This window comes from Rousettus aegyptiacus, unplaced genomic scaffold (genome assembly GCF_014176215.1).
Source record: "Rousettus aegyptiacus isolate mRouAeg1 unplaced genomic scaffold, mRouAeg1.p scaffold_m13_p_6, whole genome shotgun sequence".
In the NCBI taxonomy this organism is placed as follows: domain Eukaryota; kingdom Metazoa; phylum Chordata; class Mammalia; order Chiroptera; family Pteropodidae; genus Rousettus; species Rousettus aegyptiacus.
In genome coordinates, this window is record NW_023416309.1 from 73,332,218 (window position 1) to 73,355,424 (window position 23,207).

A 23,207-nucleotide genomic window follows, 5' to 3' on the forward strand; every position below is an offset into this window, starting at 1 on the left:
CTCACTGAGGACAAGTTTTTAAAAAGGCCAGGCACTCACATTCATGACTCTGTCGATGCGACGCCGTAGGATCCGCACCCAGTGTGCCTGTCCAGAGTAGTGGGCCTTGTAGGGCTCCAAGTATGGCCACTTCTTGATCAGTTCACGGTTTACAAGGGCCAATTCACTATTAAACAACATGTAGAGATCCACCGCCTTCTTGTCATACGTCCTCCTGATAGTCTAAGGAAGAAGAGAAAGACGTTGACAACATGCCCTGGGGATGTGGGTTCCTCCAGTTATTCATCCTACGGGAAAGCTACACCCTGTTGTGGGAGTCACACTCCTTAGCAATCTGGAAACCAGGGGAACAGAGAGAAAAAAAGAGACCCTGGCTATCTAGGACAGAAGAAAGAGCATGAGGTAGAATGGGGTCTAGAAGGCTCAGGAGAAACCGAAGGAAAGCACAAGAGAAGCAGGGGTGGAGGAAGCAGGTGGAGCAGCAGCACCTCACGGGTTGCAAGTCTATAGAAGGTGTCCAACAGCAGCACGCCATGCTCCACGTCTCGAACTAACTCAAAGGCGGAGGTGATCAGGTTCTGAGTCATCACCTCCAGGTCTTTGACTCCAGCACGAAATCTGTTCCATTAGAGAAGTATGTGGAAGGGTGGGTGCCCTCACCAGACCCCAAGTACATCCCCTGAGTAAAAATCCTATGTGTTATGTAGTGAGGATTTCCTACTTGCCAGGCAGTAAGTACTTTATATGCATTAATCCATTTATTACTTAAAACAAGCCAACGGGATAGGTAACCTTGTTTCATAAATGAGGACACAGAGGCTCTAACTGGTAATTCGTCCAGTCACATATCTAGTATGTGGCAGAACTGGGATTCAAGTTCTGGAAGGCTGACTCTGGTCTCTTCATCCGAGCAGCCGCCTCATTCCTTGCACTGTCTCCTGCCCACCCCCATCCCCGAACTGTCACTTCCACACTTTCCTTTCTATACTCTCACCACTCCTTCCTTTCCTGTTTCCCCTACCCTTCCTTCCTTGCTCTACCCAAGTCGGCCTGTGGCTCTCTCACCGATTGTAGTCTTCATGCCAAGAAGTGTTCTTGACATCCAGGATGCCCCCACGAACAGCTCGTAGCATGTGCAGATTTTTATGAAAGATGTCCTCAATCTCCAGCAAGTTTCGTGTTATCTGGGGCCCCTGGGCACCAAAGAAGCAAGGAAGTGGACCTTGCTTGCCATCTTCCCAGCGGGCGAAATGATACTGACAGTCACATACCTAAAAGAAAAAGTCATTGTGAGAACTCTTGCTCTCCTTTCTGATCTTATAAGTCCTATGCTCTTTAGCTTAAAATGTCTAAACACTAGGGAGGACCATTCAGATGCAAGAGGCTACTTAAATGAATTTTGGCTGCAGAATAGAATATGAAATGCTAAGGCAATGATAGTAGGCAAAATTTAAAAAAATAGGATGATAGTAGGGCACACAGTGACACAGGAAGAGACAAAGCAGTAAGTTCTATGTTTAGCCTCTGCCCCAGCTTCCCCACTCCTGGATGGGGATTCTGGAGCATCTGCTGTTGTCTTTGATTCTCCTTCCTTGACAGTCTTCCCACCTCAATCAGGTCCTTGCAACGTTGCACAAAAGCATCAACCTGAGCAAATATGCTGGTCTGGTCTAGGACCCAGCCTCGACTGGAGAACCTGTGTTAGGAGAAAAATGGACCAAATCAAAATAACAGGAACACTAGGTATCAATCTGCCAATGCAAAGCTAGACTTGGTATCTTCAATTCAGGGGAGCCTTAGAAAATGAGACCCTAAGAAGCAGTTTTCCTGAACCCTGAAAGAGGAAATGCAAGGTGAGGAAATAAAGTATCTCGATTCTAAGAGGTTTATACATAATAGAATTTTAGACTTCAGGGCCAAGAAAAAAGGAAAAGACCAGGAAAGACTTCTGGAATCAGGGAGAAGAGATTAGAGTGAAGACAGTTAGAATATCTGTACCCAGAGAGAAAACTCAGACCCATTTAAAAACTCCTAGGTCTAGAAAAATATAATCCATTGGCTTTAAAAAAAAAAATAAAGTGCAAGTGAAAGGAGTCAGAATCTACCCTCCATAGGAATGACAAAGGAGTAACACACAGGACATTAGGGGAGACATATCGTACTGGGTATGCATCTGCACGGCCCGCAGGTAGTGATCTTTCCAAGCATGACAACAGGAGATGCAGCCTTGTAGATCCTCCTTGCTAGAAGTAACATATCCCTCAAAGATTCGATCCAGGGAGATGGCATGGCAGCATAAGCGGATGATCTCATTGCTCATCTGCAGAAGGGGTCCCAACAGCCTCAGTTCACAGCCTTAGTTGCACCCACTCCCTACTCGGAATCTCCCTAATGTGCCTCAGGTCTCAGCCTCCTACTTCTTCATTTGACTCCCAATACCCATCTGCCCCCAGGCCTCCACTTCTAGAGGGCAGCCTCTCTGGGCTCCACCTCCCTCTCTGCCTCAGTCCAGCTCACAACTGCACTTCCCAGAGAGCACTCAACTCAGCGTCCTTTCTCCCACACTTTGGCTCTATCACCCCAGTTGAAATGTGTCAGGTCCTGCTCCTTAAAAGTCAGTGTTCCTTTCTAAATCTACCTCTTGCCCACCACAATATCTTTGGAAATTAGAAGAAGGTCTTCCCCTTTTGTACAACTCAGCCTGAGAATCTGTCCTTCCTGCCTCCCTCCTCACACTACACCAATTCTTTTTTCAAAGCCCCTTCTCCCCTGCTCCCCAGGCTACTTCCATCTGGAAGCAAAATGTCCAAGCTAGGCCTCAGTTCTGAGTGCCACTGACGTTGACGATGTAGGCAGAAGCCTTCGGTCTCTGTCAGACCCCAAGGGTGCTCCTCACAGCCTTTCACCACAGATCTCTGCTAAGGGAATTCTACCTTATTCAGACAACCTGAGTTCTGTCAATATGACCACCCTCTAAACACTCTCTGCCCCACCCTCTGCAGACACACACCTTTCGGAAGAGGGAGGTCAGTCTCTCCCGGGTGTTGTAGTGGGGAGAATTGACCCAGATGATGCGAATGAGACTGATCAACCTAGGAAGCTTACTAGAGATGTCCTTAGGCCTCATGAAGGCCAATTCCTGGTAAGGTTCCTTCAGGATTGACAAAAAAGTCAAGTTTGACTGTGCTTGACAAGAACCATCCTGGCAAAAAAGAGAAAACAGAGTAGACTTATCCACTGGAAAGAATTGATTTAAAGTGAGTGTTTTTTATCCATCTTGAACTCCATCCTGACTTGCCTCCACTGGGAAATATTCCCAACCCTACTTGGTACCAGTCATTTCAAATCTCTGCGGCCCTCAGGACCAGAGTTTGTACATATCAACTTTTACTCATTTACTAGGTTCTATGAAAGTATTTTTACGTCTTTTCTCCTGTGTGAGTCCCATCTCTCCCATTAGAAGGGAGTTACCTGAGCTCAGGTTTTGTGTCTATTCCTCTAGTTACTCCAGTTGAACTCAGCACTGTTGATCAACTAACTAGGCATCATTCCCATTCACCTCCATAGTTTTCACCACAGTCTCCTTCATTGCCCTGTTCGCGACCAGGGTTTTAGACTTCTCCACCTAGCTGTGTCTCAATTCCCTTAACACCTAGCTTAAAATGCCACCTAGGAAAAGAAGTCTTCTATCTCCATATTTTACAGATCACTCTGATCTTCTGTATCCCAAAAAAATCACATAATCAGCTTTTCATACTATATCAAATTTATTTTTTAAGTCTTTATTTTGTAACTCTCTTAGCTGAACCACATGGGTTCCTCTCTGATCCCATGACATCTAGTAATCCTATTTTGTGTAAGTCTTCCTTTCTCAGGATTAAAGGGGTTGGACTCATAAAGGGTATTCAATGTATATTGGTTGATTAACCAGTTGTCTCCCTAACTAAACTATAAGCTCCTTGGGACCCTGTGTTCTGCTACTTTTATACTCTCCCATCAGTACAAGTCCAAACCTGGGTGGATCTATCTTTGCTGTTGATTTTATTTTGTTGGCTCTCTCTTAGCACCCTATATTGTCCCAACCACTACCCACTTTCTGCTAAGCCTCCATCCTTCAAGCCACTCACAAACCTGGATCTGCTGAGCTAGTTTAATAAAGGGTGCTAAGTAGGATGACTTGGCAAGGCGCAGGATGGACTCAATGTGTTTCACTCCTTCTTTCACTAGCTGTGTGCTGATGCCAGACAGGTCCATGCATCGGTTGCGCCAGAACTCAATCTCCTCCAAAGGACCTAAATTTTCTCCTGTATCCACAGTCTCCTGGGCACTAAGTACCTCCTTTATCTGCCGGGTCCAGTGGATCATGGAGGCTGCAAGAGAGAATACGAAATCTCTCCATTTCTTTACATTGCTCCCTAATGTGTCCTTCCCTCTGCCTCCTACATAGCCCTCCTAACCCAATTCTTTTCTCAGCACCTGGGCTGCCCCCTTTCCTCTCCTCTGGGATCCCCGACTCATGAAAAAATGCCAGCCACTCACTCTCTAGCCGCTGCACCAGTTCTTTGTCCTTAAACACCACCTCAGGCTTCATGTTCAAGGCCTCTGCAGGGATGTAGAGAACAGTGTGCCCCTCCAGTTTATACCGAGTATCTAAGGAAAGGAAAGGACCATGGGAGTTCATAGACAAGAATGAGTTTATGCCACCCCACTTCTATCATGGTTGATGAACTGGGACCCAGGAAGTACATGTATTTCAGGAGAGCAAGCGGAAGAAACTGACTCATACTTTGTTGATATCAAGAGGAAAAAATGACAGAAGGCAAGAGGAAAACCTCATTAAGGTATAATAAGAGATCATCATAAAACAAGGGCAAGGTTCCATGCCCTCAACAGGCTCATTTATGATATATGCACTTTCCCATTACCCCATGCCACCTAAATTTCCTCTTACCCCACATGTACTCTTGGAAACTTCCAACTCTAAATTTGGAAGGTCTGGCAAACTATTCTACAGCAGAAAACTATATCTGAACTAGAAGGCAAATTCTGTACCTTGTTCCATTCATTCAACAAACACATACCAACTACCTACTCTGTGCCAGGCAATGTACGTACCCAGAATGACTCTCTCACATGTCTCACTAGCACTAAAACAGAGTGTTGAGGCACCAGGCACTCAAGCCTGTCTGCTCACCTGTCAGGCAGGCCAAGAACCTGTGCAGATGAGAAGCAAAATGATTTCGAATGCTCTCAGGCCAGGTTGTGTTTGTAAAAATCTGAGGAGCAAAGACACCACTGAGGAGGCGAAGCAGGGCTGGAATATAGGAACCCCGCACTGTCCCAAACTGCACAGTTGCCTCAAAGTTCTCTGGAGTGATAGGAACGGGTGCTTGGCGAATGAAGTAGACAATCTGGTTCTGGGTCTGCATGAAAGACAGTAGATCAGAGTTCAGTTGCCAGGCCCAGCCATGATACCCAAAGGAGACTCCAATCATGAAAGCCTGACTGAGTTCTTTGTCACATTCCCTAACCATATCCTGATCCTTTTCCAAATGTAAGTGTCATGAAATGCTCCCTGTTCTTTTTAGGGACATAACAGAGTCCATATCCAGAGATGTAGGGAGGAAATGCAGAGAGCATGCCCTGAGGGTAGAGACTGTATATTTTGTCCAACTTGACTCTAGAAGGTAACACAGTGACGAGGATGTATTATTAGATGTTTAAAAAATGCTAAAGGGATGGATGGATGGATAGATGGATGGATGGAAGGAATAGGATAGACTAGTTGAAACACTTTCAGCTATAGGAAAAGCAGAAAGGAGAAGGTCTGGAAGAGAGAGACTATTGTCTAAGCTTTTCTATTTTGGTTGTATACACTTTTCCGCCAATTTTTCATTTATCCTTCCATTTTGTTTATAGTGAGTTTTTGTTGTTTATATTCAGAAAAGTATAACTTTCATGTAGTTAAAACATTTTGAATTTAAAGTTTCCAACTTCTACATGCCTGGAAAGGTTATTCCCACCCTAAGATCAAATTCACCTGGTTTTTTTTCTTTACTGCATTTGTAATTACTCTTTACTATTTATTTAATTTTAAAACCGAAAATAAAGCACAAATAAAAAATTAATAATCACCCATCTTCCCATCCCCCAGAATTAAATATTGGCATTTTGTGTCTATTTTTGAAAAAACATAACAACTATTATTTTTGTTAAAGGGATTCGTCAATTATAAATAACTGAAAACAATGCAAAAAAGTACAAAGATAAAGTTAAAATGTTATCTGAAGTTCCACCACCCAGACAATGCCATTAACATTAAAGAAAACATTATTCCAAACATCTTTTTACATATACATACAAAAAATAAACTAAAATCATTATTTCAAAATAGGATCATGCTATTTTTAAAGTATTAAATTTAATTTTACTTGGATTTAATAGGATAAAAAGACATTGACATGAATATAATAAAGGAATTGTTAAGCTTCAGATAAATGTTTCTTTACCTGTAAGAGAGATTTCTTCCTTAAAAACCCCTTTCTAAAGTTATGAGAGAAATTATAAAAAAATATTAAGAGGTTAGTTTTCTCACTACCTTTCATTTTTAAATTTTATCGACTCACTGCTTTTAAAGATAAGAACATTGGAATCCTCACACTTCATCTCATTTTCTCACCACTTCCCAATTTTTGTTACAGTAGTATTATTTTCACATTGTCCAAATTGATAATATTCACATTCAAGAGCATATAACCATAATTCCCATGGTTATTTAGCTTTAGTTCTTTATTTAAATGAATTAGATGTTCATAGATTCTCTATTCCTGAATTCTTTATTTGGTTCATTTTTTTTTTCAATACACAATTTTTATTGCATCTTTAAAATATCATGGGTAAGTCTGCGGAATCACCCGGCATCTTAGTGTTTCTGTAGCTGGACCACTTTGACCTTAATTCATCGGCCTGTTGAACTGTTTCTTTTTCAGAAACATAGATACCACCCAAAATTTTTCTGATATCCTTGTTTTTCATTGTGGCTTGTTGAATCAAAGCCGCTGAATTTGATACAAGTTCAATGTCATTTCCTTTGAGAATTAACTCATCTTTCTGGGCTTGAGATACTGAACAAGCAACACCTGACCTCATCCAAACCCCGTATATGTATTTTTCACCCAAGAAATTTCTAATTTCAACAAGAGAACCATTCTCTTGAATAAGGGCGTTGATGTGGAAGTGAGCATACACAGACCTCATCTTGTAATAGAAGTCCAGTGTAACACCCTTGATCGTGTTCTGTACACTACAGATAGTGAGAACAGTGGCCAGTTCCTTTCTATTTCCCCACCATTTGTCAACCTGGGGCCTCTTCTTTTTCTTTCCAAGGAGACTGAGTTCTACATCAATGTGATTGAAATCCCTCCACAGGGCACCTCTGGGGCCTTCATAATAACTTTATGTCCCTTCAGAGTGATACCCACATTTGCTGGCATGTCAACAGTCTGATTGCTGAGAATGGCCTTCATCCTCACAGTAGATGCAGCAAAGTTATTTGGTTCATTTCTTAATGGGATGGACTTTTGTTGATGATGTTATTTTTGTTTTTTTAAAGTAGAGTTCTTTCACCTTTTACCCATTTGCCCCAAGAATACTTGCCGGCGGTACATCACTTGAGGCTGCAGCATTTACCCTGAGATAACGCGCAGGATTACAGTCCCAACCTTACCCCCAAAGTTTGCCATAAAATATCTTGCTTTTATTATTATTTTTGCATTGCTGTAGTATATCGATAGCCTTTGGAAACAAATGACTATTTAAAGCATTCTATTTTTAGTAGTTCAATCACTGAGTGTCAAATCCTAGAAAATTAGCATTCCTACGTGTGATATTAAATGAATGCTGGCAGCAAGCTGCACTTTTTTTCTAAAAAGGAAAAGGGTTCAAAATTGAAAATGACTACCTACCTGTTGCCTTCATATTTAATCATCTAGGCCAGGAATAATACCCTTGAGTCACACTCTTTCCCAGAGTACTCTGGAGGTATGGTCTTCTGGGTGTTTGAAGAAGTCTGAGACCAGCCTGATGTTTCCCCTTACTAAATTATGGCTTTTTACTATAAACCTAAATAATATTTTCCCAAATTTTTATTCTGAAAAAAATTCCAACCCATAAAAAGTTGCAAGAAAAGTACAACGAACAACAACATAGCCTTCATCTAGCTTATCTAATTGTTAACATTTTGCCCTGCTTGCACTCAGTTGGGCCTCCCCACCACCTCAGGTGAGCCATTTGAGAGTTAGAAGCAGACATAAAACTATATCCTTAAATACTTCAGCATATAGCTCCTAAACGTGAGACTAGTCTCCAACATACCCAACACTAGTTATCACACCAGAAAATTTAACTTCATATAATAATTTATATAATACATAGTCCACATTCCATGTTCCCCAGTGGTCCCAATCATTTACATCTGTTTTTTTTCCCATCCAGGATCCAATCCAGGATCACACACGGTCATGTCTCCTTAGTCAACTTTAATACCACACAGTTCCAGTTTCCTTTCTTTCATGACACTGATATTTCTAATCGTCCAGGCCAGTTGTTTTCCAAAAAGTTCCTTGATCTGGATTTAATCTGATTGTTTTCTCATTGCTAGATTCAAGTTAAATATTCATGGCAGGAATACCACATAGGTTCTATTCCTAAAGAATTAATTTCCTCAAATTTTACTGGCTCAACTAAGATGTGTATTAACATTAAAACACTACGTAACAAATTTTGTGGAACAAAGTAAGTCCTTTCAATTTCCAGATTCGATTTCTTCTACAGATCAGGGGAATACTTTGTATTTTATCTTTAGTTTATATTCTGTTTCATTAATTGACTCTATTATACTACCTATGTCTGCCTTTCATATCTATTAACTTTTAATTATGTTGCCATTGGTTTTTTCTTCTGCATACACTGTAATTATCTCAAGCCACTCTTTTATGTCAATTCATATTTTCAGGGATAGCTGTTCATTTCTTGTTTCTACTAGTTTTGTAATATGCTTTATTTCCTAAAATTTATTTCCTAAAATTTGCAATCTCCCTTTTATGTCATTCTCATGTTTTGTTATTTCACCTCTCAGCTTTTTTTTAAATCGAATTCATGTTCTTATTAAGTTATGCTATAACATGATGTTGTGAGGAATTTCCTCCTGTTCAGTTGTTTTCCTTCTCTGCATGCTTTGTTCTATCTCAGGTGTTTTTTTTTTTCCCCTTGATGTAATATGCTTGCAGTTGCCGTGCAATTTCTTTTCACTTTTTTCATGCTTGAGCAGCTGTATGAATTCATTATTTTTGCTGTAATATACTATGGCGTGACTTCTTGATGTCCCACTCTGAGAGCTCAGTTTTTTCCCCCTCAAAGTTAAAGTGAAAAAATTGAGTCTTTAATGTTTTATTTACTTTTCTCTAGCCTAAGAGAATTGCATGAAGGCATGGGCAGGTGGTTAAGGCTAATTTAAAACAGTATAAAATCTTTGTTAAAATTCCTGGATTCTCTATCTCTTTTCGGATTTTGTTAGATGCCCTATCTAAGGTTCACTCCCTCTCACTGGGGCTTACCATTCCTGCCAGGAGGATGGTTTCCTTAACTCAGGGCATGGACGTTTCACTGGCTACCACTTTTAATTAGATTAGATTATGCTTCTTTCCTTGTTTGTTTATTCTCGGGTGACTTTTTTTCTGGTTTTACTTTTTGCTCATTTTATCATGTATTCAAGGTTACTAATTTTTAAGGAAGTTTCAGTTGGCCATCTTAACCCAGGAGAATATAATTAAGTCTATGACTGTGATCTATTTAGCACCCATTTCAGCATGCTAAAGATTTTTTCAGCTTTATTGAGTCATATTTAACAAATAAAAATTACATATATTTAAAGTGTGCAACTTGATGTTTTAATACATGTATCTATTGTGAAATGATCACCACAACCAAGCTAATTAGCATATCCACCATCTTGGTTACATTTTCTTGTGTGTGTGTGTGTGTGGTGAGAATACTTAAGATTTACCCTCTTAACAAATTTCAAGTATACAATATATTATTAACTATAGTTACCATGATGTATATTAGATCTCCAGAATGTATTTGTCTTACATAACTGAAACTTTGTACCCTTCTCCTCCACTCATGTAATTGAGATATAATTGACCTCTAACATTATATTAGTTTAAGGTGTACAACTATGATTCAATATATGAATTTATTGCAAAATGATTACCTCAAGTTTAGTTAACATCCATTACCTCACATAGTTACAAACTTCCTTATCATGAGAACTTTAATATCTACTCACTTAACAACTTTCAAATATATAATACAGTATTGTTAACTATAGTCACTATGATGTACATTATATCTCCAGAATTTATTTATCTTATACTTGAGTTTGTTCCTTTTGACCACCTTCACTCATTTTCCCTATTCTCCACCCCCTGACTCTAACAACTACCAACCTGTAACCTGTTTCAATTAGTTTTCTCCACCTCTAGAGTCCACATGTGAGATTATAGTTTGTCTTTCTCCATCTGACTTATTTCACTTAGCATAATGCCTTTAAGGTCCATCTATGTTGTTGCAAATGGCAGGATTTTTTTCTTTCTCGTTGCTGAATAATATTCCACACACACACATTTTCTTTATCCATTCATCATCCATCAGTGAAAACTTAGGCTGTTTCCATGTCTTGGCTACTATTAATAATGCTACAATGAACATGAGAGTATAGATATCACTTCGAGACAGTGACTTCATTTCCCTTAGAATCCACCAGGAAGTGGAATTGCTGGATCATATGGTAATTCTATTTTAAATTTTTTTGAGAAAATTCTATACTATTTTCCATAGAGGCTGCACCAATTTACATTCCAACAACAATGCACAAGTGTTTCCTTTTTTTCACATCCTCACCATTTGTTATTTCTTCTCTTTTTGATGATAGCCATTCTAACAGGTGTAAGGTGATATCTCATTGTGGCTTTGATTTCCATTTCCCTGATAACTAGTGACATTGAGCATCTTTTCATGTACATATTGGGCATTTGTATGCCTTCTTTGGAAACATGTCTTTTCAATTCTGCTGCCCATTTTAAAATCAGATTATCTGTCTTTTTGCTCTTGAGGTGTATGAGTTCTTTATATTTTTTGGATAATAACATCTTATCAGATTTATGGTTTGCAAATATTTTCTCCTATTCCTTAGGTTGTCTTTTCATTTTGTTGATGGGTTCCTTTGCTATGCAAAGGTTTTTCGGTGTGATGCAGTTCCACTTGCTGATTTTGCTTTTGTTGCCCTTGCTTTTGGTGTCAGAAACTTTGTACCTTTTGACCAACATCTCCTCATTCCTCCTTCCCTCCAGTTAAATAAATATTAAATGAAAAAAACATTTTTTTTCATGTTTCCCATTTCTATTCTTTGAATAATTCATCTTTCCAGATCTTAAATGCCATTTTTATTTTTAAAAAATGCTTACATATATGGTTCTGTACTTTGTTTCTTTACTGTTTCTTATATAATGTATATTGCTGCCCCAGCATGTTTTTAATTACTGTAGTTTAATAACAAATTTTCATATTCACTATTCTCCTCCATTACTTTCCTCCTCCTTCATTTTCTTTGCTATGTTCATGCATTTTTCTGGATATATTTTGAAATCTTTACACAAGATATCTAGGGACTATATCGCTTGGATTGGAGTTGAATTGAAATGATACATTTTTTTAGATGGAATAATCTTTCTTATATTAAGATTCTGACCCAAAAACAGAGTATGGCTCACCATTTACTCAAATTTTCTTTTGTGGCCTTCAACAAAGGTGGTTTCTTTCATATAAATTCTACATATTTTTTTTGCAAATATTTGTTCCTTTTATGAACAAAATCTTTTTTTCATGATGTTTTGTAGCTGATTATTGCTGATATAAAGGAAAAAACCATAGCCCGTTTTTGCCTTTAATATGGAACATTTCACAAATTGTACTGTTGCATAGGATCATGCCCATCTTCATTATCATTGTGATTTTTGTATATGTGCTGCCAATAAAAGCAAACCAATAGCCTTTTTCTCTTCCAAAATTTTATTTCAAAAAATTTCAAACATACAACAAAGTTAAAAGAATTTTACAATAATGACTTGTACACTCACTGTTCAGATTCTAACATTTTACTGTCTCCTTACCCATGGTTTACCCTTCACGAATATATCCTTCATATTGTTGAAACAGTTATCTATCTAACCATGAAAGCCTCTAGTATTTCTCTCTAGGAAGGAGGCCCAAATCTTCGTATAACATACAAGTTCTTTCACAAGCTGACCCCAACTCGCCTTTTCAGTATCACTTCCCACAACTCTTTTCCTTGCACGTAAAGTGTCCTTTACCTGAACACCTCTCACCAGCCTCAGTGAAATCCTGCTTCATGAAATCTAGCTTCAGCCTCAACTCAAATGTCACCTTGCCAAGCCTTGCCAGCACGCCACAGGCTACATTAGTTGCTTCCATAAAGATCCCATAAAGCTTTGCCTATGCATTCTAATATATTGTAAATATTTTATATGTCTATCTTCCCCCCTAGACCATGAGATCATCAAAAGCAAAATGTTGCCTCATTCCTCTCTGTATCCTGCTGCTGAGCCAGGTGCGTGACATACTCTGAGGCTCAACAGATCTTGGGCACAGGAGATGAGACTCAAAGATGATGAAGATACATAGAACCCTCAGCTCCCTGGAAGACCATCTCAGAGTCTGGGAAAGCAGAGTACTCACCTGTATTGGCATGCCCAGATCTAGCTTCAGCCCCAAATAGGGGTCAATGAAGATTGTAAGGATGGGCTCTGAGGGGTCCTGGGCAAAGTGTTCCAGAATGGCATTATGTTCCTCTGTCCATTTGGCATCCGCCAGTCCTGTCAGCACAGCTCGGGACAAGAAAAAGGGCTTCTACAGAAGGAGAATGGAGAGCCAAAAAAAGGTACAGCTGTTAGGATGAGTCATTTCTCCCATCTACAATCACATGCAAGGACATGGGAGATGAGAGAAATCAGACAGGTCCAGAATGATGAGGATGAACTCAATGATAGGTTTCAAGCTTTTGAATAAATGAGACAATAAGATTCTCTTGCCTCTGAGTAAATCGAATGGATCATTGAGGAAAAGTAAGGATTTATCCTTGGGAAGTTTATCCTTGAGATATTATCTTCCCAAAATATTTCATTTATGCCTATGGTTGTAAAAATGCATTATCGAGCAACCCTCAATCTCAAAGTCAAACTAAATTAAAGGAACCTATAGGATATTAGCCTAAATCAAACAATTAGGAGCAAGGAGATGACAGGATGGAAAAGGGATAAGGGTACAAGAGTAATTTCTTCATGATGCAGCCTCCTCAGGATACTAAAATAAATATGAGCTATTGAGTGAAACTCAATCGGCATAGCAGTGAGAAAAAAGTGAGGGAAAGAGAAAAAAGTGAAGGATATGGTTCCATAGTGTAGCAGTTAGCATGTCTGTTTTACACGCAGAAGGTCCTGGGTTCACGCCCCAGTGGAGCCACAGTCCATGGTCTAAGGCCATGCCATCCTGAACAAGCCCAATGTCTGATCTCAAAAGCTAAGCAGGGTCAGGCCTGGTTAGTACTTGGATAGGAGACCACCCAAGAAGACCAGGTACTATAGACATAAATAATAATAATAATAATAAAAAGAAAAAAATTGGAAAACACCAAAGAACAACTCAATTAGATGAAAAATAAATTGTAACTGATGGCTAGAAAAAAATTAATCTGTAGAACTCTACTAAATAAATTAAGGAACCTTGAAGATATAGATATAGCTCATGAACCTAAGAAGCCAACCTGTCCTCCCAGTACTGGAAAATAAAAAGGAATCTCATTTATTTAAAGTTTCCAAGTCAAAAAAACTTAAGACAGTGATCTAAAATCTTTCCTATGTAAAAACATAGATAAACCAATGAGAAAAACACTAAGACCCTGATAAATAGATGGACAAAAGGACATGAACAGACACGTCATGTCATAAAAAAGAAAAAACAGTCTACGGCCATGTCACCCTGAACACCCCCAATCCCGTGTGATCTCGGAAGTTAAGCTGGGTCAGGTCTGGTTAGAACTTGGATGGGAGACCATGTATGAATATCGGGTGACGTAGGTGTTATAAATAAATAAATAAATGAGTGAATGAATGAATGAATGAATAAGAGAAAAAAATATGAAAAAACATTCGATTAATCTTGAAATCAAAGAATACAAATAAAAATAATAAAGATATATCATTTATTGCCTATCATTTTAAGAGAAAAATCCTTGCTAAACTGGTAACACCCAGGCCTAGAAAGGGTTTGTTGCTAGTGTAAGGGCAAAAAGTGCAATTTGTTTGGAAACAGCTTAGCATTGTGCATTAAAAGCATTAGAAATGTTCCTTACTCTTTGATTCAGTAACTCCATCTAGAGGAATACATCTTAAGGAAATACTAAGTACTTCAAAATGTGTTAGTTTTACTTATAAGATTCATAGCAGTAGTATTATGAGAGCAAAAATTAGAAATGGCAAAACGTCCAAGAGTCATGATTTAACTATGGTACATACATCTAATCAAGCATTATATGGTCATTAAAAAATGTTGCTTCCAGAAAGCATATAATGACATGAATAATAATAAAAATTTTGTGTAAAAAAGCTTACTAAAAATTATAATATGTGGTATAGGTAGGATTTAAAAAAAAAAAAAAAAAGCTCATAAACCTATACACAGAAAAAAAAGACATGTACCAAAGTACATGTGTTTAAGCATGTGTTTAAGCAGTAATGCTATGATTTTTATTTTCCCTTTTTTTTTGTTTTACTTTTCTGTCCCTTCCAATGATTCCTTTAATGAGTAGTTATTACTTTTCTCTAAGTTTTAAAAAAATTTCAAGTTCATCACTCTATTTTTCTAACCTCAGTAACTATGGGTAGTGCTGGGGTCTAATTCAACTTGGAAATAAAAGTGTAGGGGTCATTTAGTACCAAATTCGACAAGTGCATGAAGTGGCTTCTGTAAATTCTTCAGCCAAAAGAGAGAACTAAAAGAAAGGAAGGAAGAGTATGTCTTAGAAATTAGTATCCAATTAGGACAATATCTACCCAGCTTGTTGAACTTGTTCAGATATTCACCCATATGATTGATTAAACTTCTCAAAGTTTTACCCACAGCGGGGAGACAGGAAATGGACAGGTAAGAGACCTGTTCCTCACTTAAAACTCTCTTCTTCTGGACAGGTGGGGTACATGGATAACTTTGCCCCTTTACTCAGTAAACTGGATTTGTGGTGAACAAGTTGCCAGTAACAGAAATAAAAGGAAGTCACAGATTGAAGAGAATTCTTCATATATCATTCTATAATGATCCTCTGATTCACCAGTTTTTGGGGAAGAATATTTGTCCCAAGGAAAACCCAAACTTACCACATCCACCTCAGGCTCCTGTAATTCTTTCTGTACTGCAGGTTCCTCCAATACTGGCTCTAGGAAGAATAAAATTTTTAAATGAAGGCATTCCTTTAAAAGTTAAACCATATGATTCAACAATTTAATTTCTAGGTATATACTCAAGAGAATTAGAAACACAGACTCAAACAGACAATTGTATGTCACCAATGTTCCATAGCAGCATTATTCACAATAACCAAAGGTGGAAACAAGCCACATACCCGTCAACAAATGAAAGGATAAAACAAATTGCAGCAGAATATTACTCAGGCATAAAAAGGAATGAAGGTCTGCTACAATGCTACACCATGGACAAACCTTAAAAACACTATGCTAATGAGTCCCACCTCTTCCTCTCAGTCCCATATTGAATTCAAGTTGGAAGAAGGAAGTCTGGTCTCAAAATGGAGATTAAAACCGCTGCCTGGTTGCCCTTAGTCTCACTCCAACCATCACCACCAAGGGCCATGATCCAAAGGAACCAGAACAGTTGAGAAAACTGTTTACCAGTGGTCTGAGGTTTGAAACTATAAGTGATAGTTTAAGAGAACACTCTAAAAAATGGGGCACACTCACAGATAATATGGTAATGAGAGACCCCCCAAAAAATGTTCCAGGGACTTTGGTTTTGCAACTTACTCTTGTGTAGTAAGGTGGTTGCAGTAATGTATGCTCGACCACATACAAGGTTGAAGGGTGTGTAATGGAACCAAAGAGAGCTGTTTCTAGAGAGGATCTGGTAAAGCCTGGAGCCCATCTAACAGTGAAGAAAATTTTTGTTGGTGGTTTTAAAAAAGATAAGAATATAATTTGAGAGACTATTTTGAAAAGTATGGCAAGAATAAAACTAAAAAACTTATGGAAGACAGGTGGGGTGGGAAAAAAAGATTTGCTTTTGTAAATTTTGATGATCATGATACAATGGATAAAATTGTTGTTCAGAAATACCAAACTATTAATGGGCATAACCGTTAAGTGCAAAAGGCCCTTTTAAACAGGAAATGCAGTCTGTTGGATCACAGAGGTCGTAGCGGTGGACCTGGCAACTTTATGGGTTGCAGAGGAAACTGTAGAGGTGGTAGAGGTAACTTTGGCCATGGTGAAAACTTTGGTGAAAGAGGAGGCTATGGTGGTGAAGGTAGTTTGGAGGAGGTGATGGTGGCAACTATGGCAGTGGTCTTGGTCATAGTAGTAGAGAAAGCTATGGTAGTGGTGGTGGTGGACCAGGAGGATATAGAAACCAAGGTGTTGTATACGGTAGTGGTGGTAGAGGATATGATCATTACAATGAAGGGGGAAATTTTGGCAGTAACTATGGTGGTGGTGGGAACTATAATGATTTTGGAAATTACAGTGGAAAGTAGCAATCAAATTATGGACCCATGAAGGGGAACAGTTTTGGTGGAAGAAGCTTAGGCAGTCCCTATGGTAGTGGTTATGAATCTGGTGGTAGAAGTGGTAGATATAGTAGCAGAAGATTCTAAAAACTCAGGAAAAAAGGGCAACAGTTATTAGCAGGAGAGAGAGCAAGGAGTTGTTAGGGAGGTTGCTTTGTTCTCGTGCATTAGCGGAAATGTAAAAATCTGCCAGAGGAGAAACAATGATCCATAGTCAGAAAAGTTACTGCAGCTTAAACAGGAAACCTTCTTGTTCAGGACTGTAATAGCCACAGTTTGCAAAAAGTGCAACAATTGATTAGTGAAATTAGTGTCAATTAGAGATACTTTCCTGAGGTATTTTATCTGTTATAGTTTTGTCTTTTCCTTTTTCTTTTCATTACATCAGGTATATTGCCCTGTAAATTGTGGTAGCGGCACCAGGATAAAAAAATTAAGGAATTAAACATAAAAACAAAAAACAAAAACAAAAAAAAAAAAAAACATCACACTAAGTGAAAGAAGCCAGTTACAAAAGGCCCACATATGGTATGATTCCATTTATATGAAATGTCCAGAATAGGCAAATCCGTAGAGACAGAAAGTAATTAGTGGTTACCAGGATCGGGGGGCAGTGGGGGACTGGGGAGTGACTACTAAAAGGCAAAGCTCTAATGCAACTTAGAAGTAAAGATATAGGGCTCATCTAGTGCCAATTTCTCAAGGTACTTCAAGTGGCTCATTGGAGGTGGGATGAAAACGCTTTAGTGGTAATGGCGGCACAGCTTTGTGAGGATAACAAAAATTACTGAATCGTATACTTTTAAATGGTGAATTTTATAGTAAGTGAATTGTATCTCAATTTTCTTTTAAAAAGCTGACTGGGACTGGAGGAAGCAGGGGGCCGGAGAAAGGCAGGGAAATGAAACCTTAATACTAAGGTTATTCTAGGTATTCAGCTTCTGGCCTTCCATTCTTCCTCCAATCCTCTTCCCACATGGAGAAGCCAGGGCCCACAGAAACTGGTCCCTCTCCAAACAACTAGGCTGCTGGATACTCATCTGTCATACCCACTCTGGAACCTCCTTAAAACCCAGAGGGTGTTGCTTTCCTGATCTCTCCTGACTCAAGTATACCTCCTGATCTGTCACTCACACAGGAGACTGGGGTAAAATTGTTGGGTTCCCCATTTCCCATGAGCTGAAAGGATGAAGGAAAAATGAGATGGAACCAAAAGACGTTGGGGAACAGGACACTCTAACTTCCGGGGGGGCGGGGGGACTAAGAGGGGAGAAAGGCATAGAGGCCAAGAAAGGAAATCATGAAAAAGATGGGGTAGATGATTCCAGGAGCTTTGTGATGAGTGGGACGGGTAACCAAGAAATCCAATGCCCTTTGAGAAAACTGAGGGTGTTCAAGGTTTCAGACAGGGGGAGGGAGACTGAGAGGATCTATAATTTATATAAAGTCTAAATCATGCAATATAATACTAGCATATGATATTCTTGGATACATGAAGTAAAAATTAAAAGAACAAAGTTGAGAGTGAAAAAACATCAACTTAGGATAACAGTGATCTCTGGAGAAGGAAAGGAGGGTTTTGGGGAGGTAGCCTGGGGGACAAAAGGAGATTTCCTTGTTGCTATCATAATTTATTCTTACATTGGGTGATGAGTACATGGGTACATGGGTGTTCATTATATTATTCTCTATACTTTTTCTGCTATACTTTTTCTGCAAAATATGGGTCTACAATTCCTTATCTAAAACCCTTGAGGTCAAATATGTTTCAAAATTTAAAATTGTAATATAGCATGGTATATAATACCCCCCAAACCCACCGCGGGCTCTAGAATAGCACTCCACAAACTTATATTAGCAGTACCTCTGCAGTAAAACATGAAATTTTATTCTAAATGACTTAAATAGACTATAAATACCTTCAAATCAGTTTAAGTTAGTCTTACCACCAAATAAGTTTGGATGCCAAACTTTGGTAAGAACTTTTAGTTCTCAGTGCTTTTTAAAATCAGAGATATGGGATTGTGAACCTGTATTTCTTCTTGTTCTTTTCTTAATGAGCACTGAGGAGCATTCAGGGAAGCAAAGGATGTCACTATAGACCTCAAAAGGGTGTTCTGTCTACAGCCATGCCACCCTGAACACGCCTGATCTCGTCTGATCTCGGAAACTAAGCAGGGTCGGGCCCAGTTAGTACTTGGATGGGAGACCACCTAGGAATACCAGGTACTGTAGACATTAAAAAAAAAAAAAGGGGGGGGGAATTTAGGTTGGACACAAACACTCAGGCCATAGCAGGCTCCCTCTTGTCTCCAGTGGAATAGGCCTCAATCCTTGCCCAACTCCAAAGGTTATGGGGATTAATGTTCATTTTGGAGTGCATTAGAGGTCCAAGTCTTCTCTGAATCTCTATGAGGGTTACAGGTCAGCTGAAAAGCTTCACATCAAACAATAAAAAGGCTTAGTTAGAGCTAAGGGAGTCAGAGATCCTTGGCATTTGGTGATCAATGCTTTCATTTAGAAGCTCCTCTTTCCATCCCAGAGAATTCTCCAAATTGAATCTCAATGCTTTCCCTCCTCCCTCACCCTACTCCTGGACACCCCATTCTAGGAGCCAGTCCCGTTTTAAAATGCTTTCAAAAGAATTCAGAAGAAAAAAAAAAGTGTACATTTCTAATGTCTGGATCCTAGGGCAAGATCCTATATACCCTGGGCCTTTCTCCCATGCCCAACCTTAATCTTTCAACCTTTCATATGAAAAGGGGATTCTGTCTCTCTCCATCTTGACAGGCTGCTAGCAGTGTAAAGAAGCCCCAGGTAAAAAGGAAGGGCTATACTTAGCTCACAGTTATATCTACACCAGCCCATGTTCAAAAAGACAGCCCAATGACAGCAACAGCTAGCAAAAACCCTCAAACCCTATTGGCTCCAGCTCATTCACAGGGAAAGAATCCTTCAGATCAAAGCCACAAGAGGCAGCCTCTTTAAATGATTTTTTCCCTCAGTCCAAAAGTCAGGCTTTTTTTCCTATGGCCCTGAACCTGAACCGCCTTGTCTACCAAGGCCCTGCCAAAATTAGGGTGGAGATACAAGAGCCTCAAACAGATGGGAGAAAGCATCAGTCAGGCTTAGGATTCAAAGGGTGGCAAAGTAAGCTGAGTCTCCATGGTGATGGCTTTAATGGGAAAAAAAAAACATTATTTGTTTTGCCACCCAGGGTGAAAATGGGAGAAAAGGAAGGGATCAAACCCTCTCTACTGGGGTAGGAGCAACCAGGAACACTTGAAATAAGGAGGAAGAGGCTTAAATAAAAAATTCGCGATGAGCTCTTGGTGCACTGGGGGAACATTTTAAGATAAAAAGAACAAGCACAAGGCTGGCTAGGAGGAAAATACACAAAAAAGGGACCCAGCAGAAGGCCTGAGATTCCACTGAACCCCTGCTTCTTACCCAGGAGCAACAGAATCTGCTCCCCAGCCCCCCCCCCCCCCCCCCCCCCGCCCTAAGACCCTCCGGAAATACAAACATTCTCCCTCCAAGCTTCAGGCAGCATGTACCCACCAGGCTCCTCCTTGAGAGGCTCTGGCTCCGGTTCTGGCTCAGGCACTGGCTCACTGGCCGGCAAGGTGGCCTCCAAAGCCTGTGAGGCTAGAGCAGCCTGAGCAATTCGCTTTCGAGAGCTCCCCCGTCCACTCCCTTTCTGCTTCTTTTCCGCTTTGCTGGACATTGTGTAGGCAAAACCTGAAGACACAAAAAGCTGGGAGTCCACAACCACATCCATCTCAACCTAGGCCCTTGATACGTGCAGTCCCTTTTGAATTCCTAATATAGTCTACGGCCATGCCCCCCTGAACACGCCTGATCTCGTCTGATCTCGGAAGCTAAGCAGGGTCGGCCTGGTTAGTACTTGGATGGGAGACCACCTAGGAAGACCAGTTGCTGTAGGCTTTAAAAAAGAGTAAGTGAATTCTCAAATATGACTGAGACTCTTACATCAAAATCTTATCTGGGGTACCCTCACCCTGCTCCATTAACCACCTTGCAGTCCTCGCTCCTTTTCCTGGGATATCCCACTTTCTTCAGAGCATTGGGTTAAAAATCAAAGTCATGCCTCAAAGCATTAGGAATTTATGTACGTTAAAGATGGTGGCTCAACAGATACCCCACTACTAAGGGTTTAGGAAGCCCTGTTTCTCTGCCCAGAGGTATGAGAATATAAGATAATCAGGATAAGATCTACCACACTGAGGTGTGGTTGCTTCCCTCAACCACTCTACCCCTCAAGGCCATGAGTGAGTGAGAGAAGGCCCAGGAAAAGGAAGACTCACCAGGTTCCCCACCCTTTGTCACTGTGTCAATGAAGCAAATCAAGATGATTTTCCTACTACCTCCTTTCTTCTCAAGTTACCTCTGGAAGAGAGGAAATGAAAAATCCTCCTCCTGCCCACACTACAATCTGCAACCTCTTTAAACAAAGAAAACCATATTTGCAAAATGTATGGTTAGCTTTTAATTATTGAGGGGTGAAAACCCTGCTTTTTGTGTACTGAGAAGGTTTCAGCATAGCACCTGAGTAACTAACTCTGTGCTGACTGATAATGAAAACCAAAATTATTTGACACCAAATGCCCTGAGAACAGATTAGAAGAAGGACCAAAGTAACCTGACAATGAATTTCGAATTGTGTCTAGGGAAGGAGGAAATAGGCGAATAAAGGCCATAGTAGTGCCTCTATTCAGAAAACAGGATAGCCAAAAGCAGGAGCATCTCTGGCAGGCGGTCAGGATCCCAAGGGCAATGTCTAATTCACTGGGCATTCTTTCACCATTCAACTATCTCCTGACAGCCACCTGTGGTTTTCCTTCCTCATCCCCACAGGCTGCCACAGGCATTGATTATAGGTTATGAGTTTCAGACTTGAAGGATTTGTACTTTGCTCCAAGGAGAACCGTTCTATTAGGCCAACACATCAATAATACCAACTACAGCAGCTCAGCTTCCTCCATTGGTCTCCAGAGAAGCGTCAGGCTGTGCTTCCCTGCCTCCAGCTGGAGCCTCAGGAGCATTCTGCTGGCAAGGTTGGGAGCCTCCTTCTCATGGGGTTCACTCCATGATCCCACATGGCAGGCCCCAGGAGGAGCTGTTCTATTAGCCTGGGACTCAGTCTATTACTCGGAATTACATTAAATACCGTAGGGGACCGGCCCTCTCCTCAAACTGACTACCATTGGGCAAATTTCCCCCCAACAGTAGCTTTTTCACACAACAGTCACAACTGTCCCCGCTTCCTCATCTCGATCTCAAGTGCCCCTTCTCCCCTCCACCCACAACTGACTCTTCCCTCCCCCAACTGCCCTTTGCTCTCCCCTCCCCTATAACTGCCCGTTCCTTCCCCGCCCCACAACTGTCCACGTTAACTCCTCACCACTGGCCCTTCTCCCCACAGCTTCCCGCTTCTCCCCAGCATTCCTTTTCTCCTCCCCTCTGCCCCCGACACACACCTCACGACGCCGACCTTCTCCCTAAGCCGACGGGTGGGCCACTCCAACTAAGAAGTTGCCCCGCTTGGCCCTCTCTGGCCCGCGCCTGCACGCGTAGCCACGACAACCCCAGGCAGGGAGGGGATGAACCGCAGGAGCTGGAGCCTGCGGAGAGCGTCCTCCTTGGCGCATGCGCAGTGAAGCCCTGCTCAGCTGCCCGACTTGTCCCGTGTCTCCCCCGCCGGGACCCATGGCAAGAGGGCTGGGGGCAAGGAAAGCCACTAAATCTGGCAATCTAGAGGATGCGGGAAGCCTGGGCTGAAAACGGGGCTCAAAGGGCTGGGGCTAGAAACAATGAGCTATCTTCCTGCAGGGTACCGAAAAGGCAGGGGGAACCCAATGGCCCGATCCCGCCACTGGGTCTGAGGGCTCCATCCCGAACAAGTCCAGCAGATGGCGCCCGGGGTCCCGCCTGCGAGGCTCATTGGCGCTATAGAAGGCGCTCCAGGATTTTGAGGCAGCCGTGGCTGCAGCTGGGTCCGGGGAAAAAACGGGGCTGGAGCACCCCTGCCCTCGCGCTCGTTCCTCCTTCTTAGTTCGGACGGGGTCTAGGATCGCCCAGCAGAGCGAGGCAGGGGAAGGAGGGAAGAACAGAACTGGAATTTTTGGAATCTGAGGATTGGCTTTAGAAAGCGTCGCTCATTTTGGGGGAATGGGAGGCGGGGAATCCCTGGGGAAGGTGACCAGGCCAGGGAGGGGCTCGGCTCTCCATAAGAACAAAGGCTGAGTCCTGGGTA

At 41.0% G+C, this 23,207-nt stretch overlaps 2 protein-coding genes and 3 pseudogenes across 7 annotated transcripts in view; 3 read left to right on the forward strand and 2 right to left on the reverse strand.

Moving 5' to 3' along the window:
• Positions 1-22,539, reverse strand: part of DNAH2 (dynein axonemal heavy chain 2) — a 92,976-nt gene extending 70,437 nt beyond the window's left edge. For 3 of the 6 annotated variants that reach the window (XR_004951465.1, XM_036223240.1, XM_036223242.1), the window contains exons 1-12: positions 20,492-20,819; positions 15,510-15,568; positions 12,817-12,987; positions 5,195-5,423; positions 4,540-4,650; positions 4,132-4,370; positions 3,011-3,202; positions 2,163-2,320; positions 1,609-1,696; positions 1,066-1,271; positions 489-618; positions 40-222 (exon numbers count right to left, since the gene is read on the reverse strand). Coding sequence is in view for 5 of the 6 variants with exons in the window: in XM_036223240.1 (XP_036079133.1) it covers positions 40-222; positions 489-618; positions 1,066-1,271; positions 1,609-1,696; positions 2,163-2,320; positions 3,011-3,202; positions 4,132-4,370; positions 4,540-4,650; positions 5,195-5,423; positions 12,817-12,987; positions 15,510-15,568; positions 20,492-20,711 (1,986 nt within the window). In the remaining variant the exon portion in view is untranslated. Of the gene's footprint in view, positions 1-39; positions 223-488; positions 619-1,065; positions 1,272-1,608; positions 1,697-2,162; positions 2,321-3,010; positions 3,203-4,131; positions 4,371-4,539; positions 4,651-5,194; positions 5,424-12,816; positions 12,988-15,509; positions 15,569-20,491; positions 20,820-21,258; positions 21,341-22,431 lie in introns of those variants that run through there. The other 3 variants (XM_016154765.2, XM_016154766.2, XM_016154767.2) reach the window with 3 other exon arrangements.
• LOC107515686 (60S ribosomal protein L9-like) lies at positions 6,731-7,713 on the reverse strand. Its single transcript, XM_036223280.1, is given in 2 exon segments — positions 6,731-7,448; positions 7,451-7,713. Coding segments are annotated over 2 exon segments (642 nt in total). The 5' UTR covers positions 7,527-7,713; the 3' UTR covers positions 6,731-6,882.
• LOC107515637 lies at positions 15,701-17,017 on the forward strand (annotated as a pseudogene).
• LOC118604858 lies at positions 19,050-19,168 on the forward strand (annotated as a pseudogene).
• On the forward strand, positions 20,761-20,878 carry LOC118604319 (annotated as a pseudogene).
• Positions 22,540-23,207: the final 668 nt, after the last annotated feature.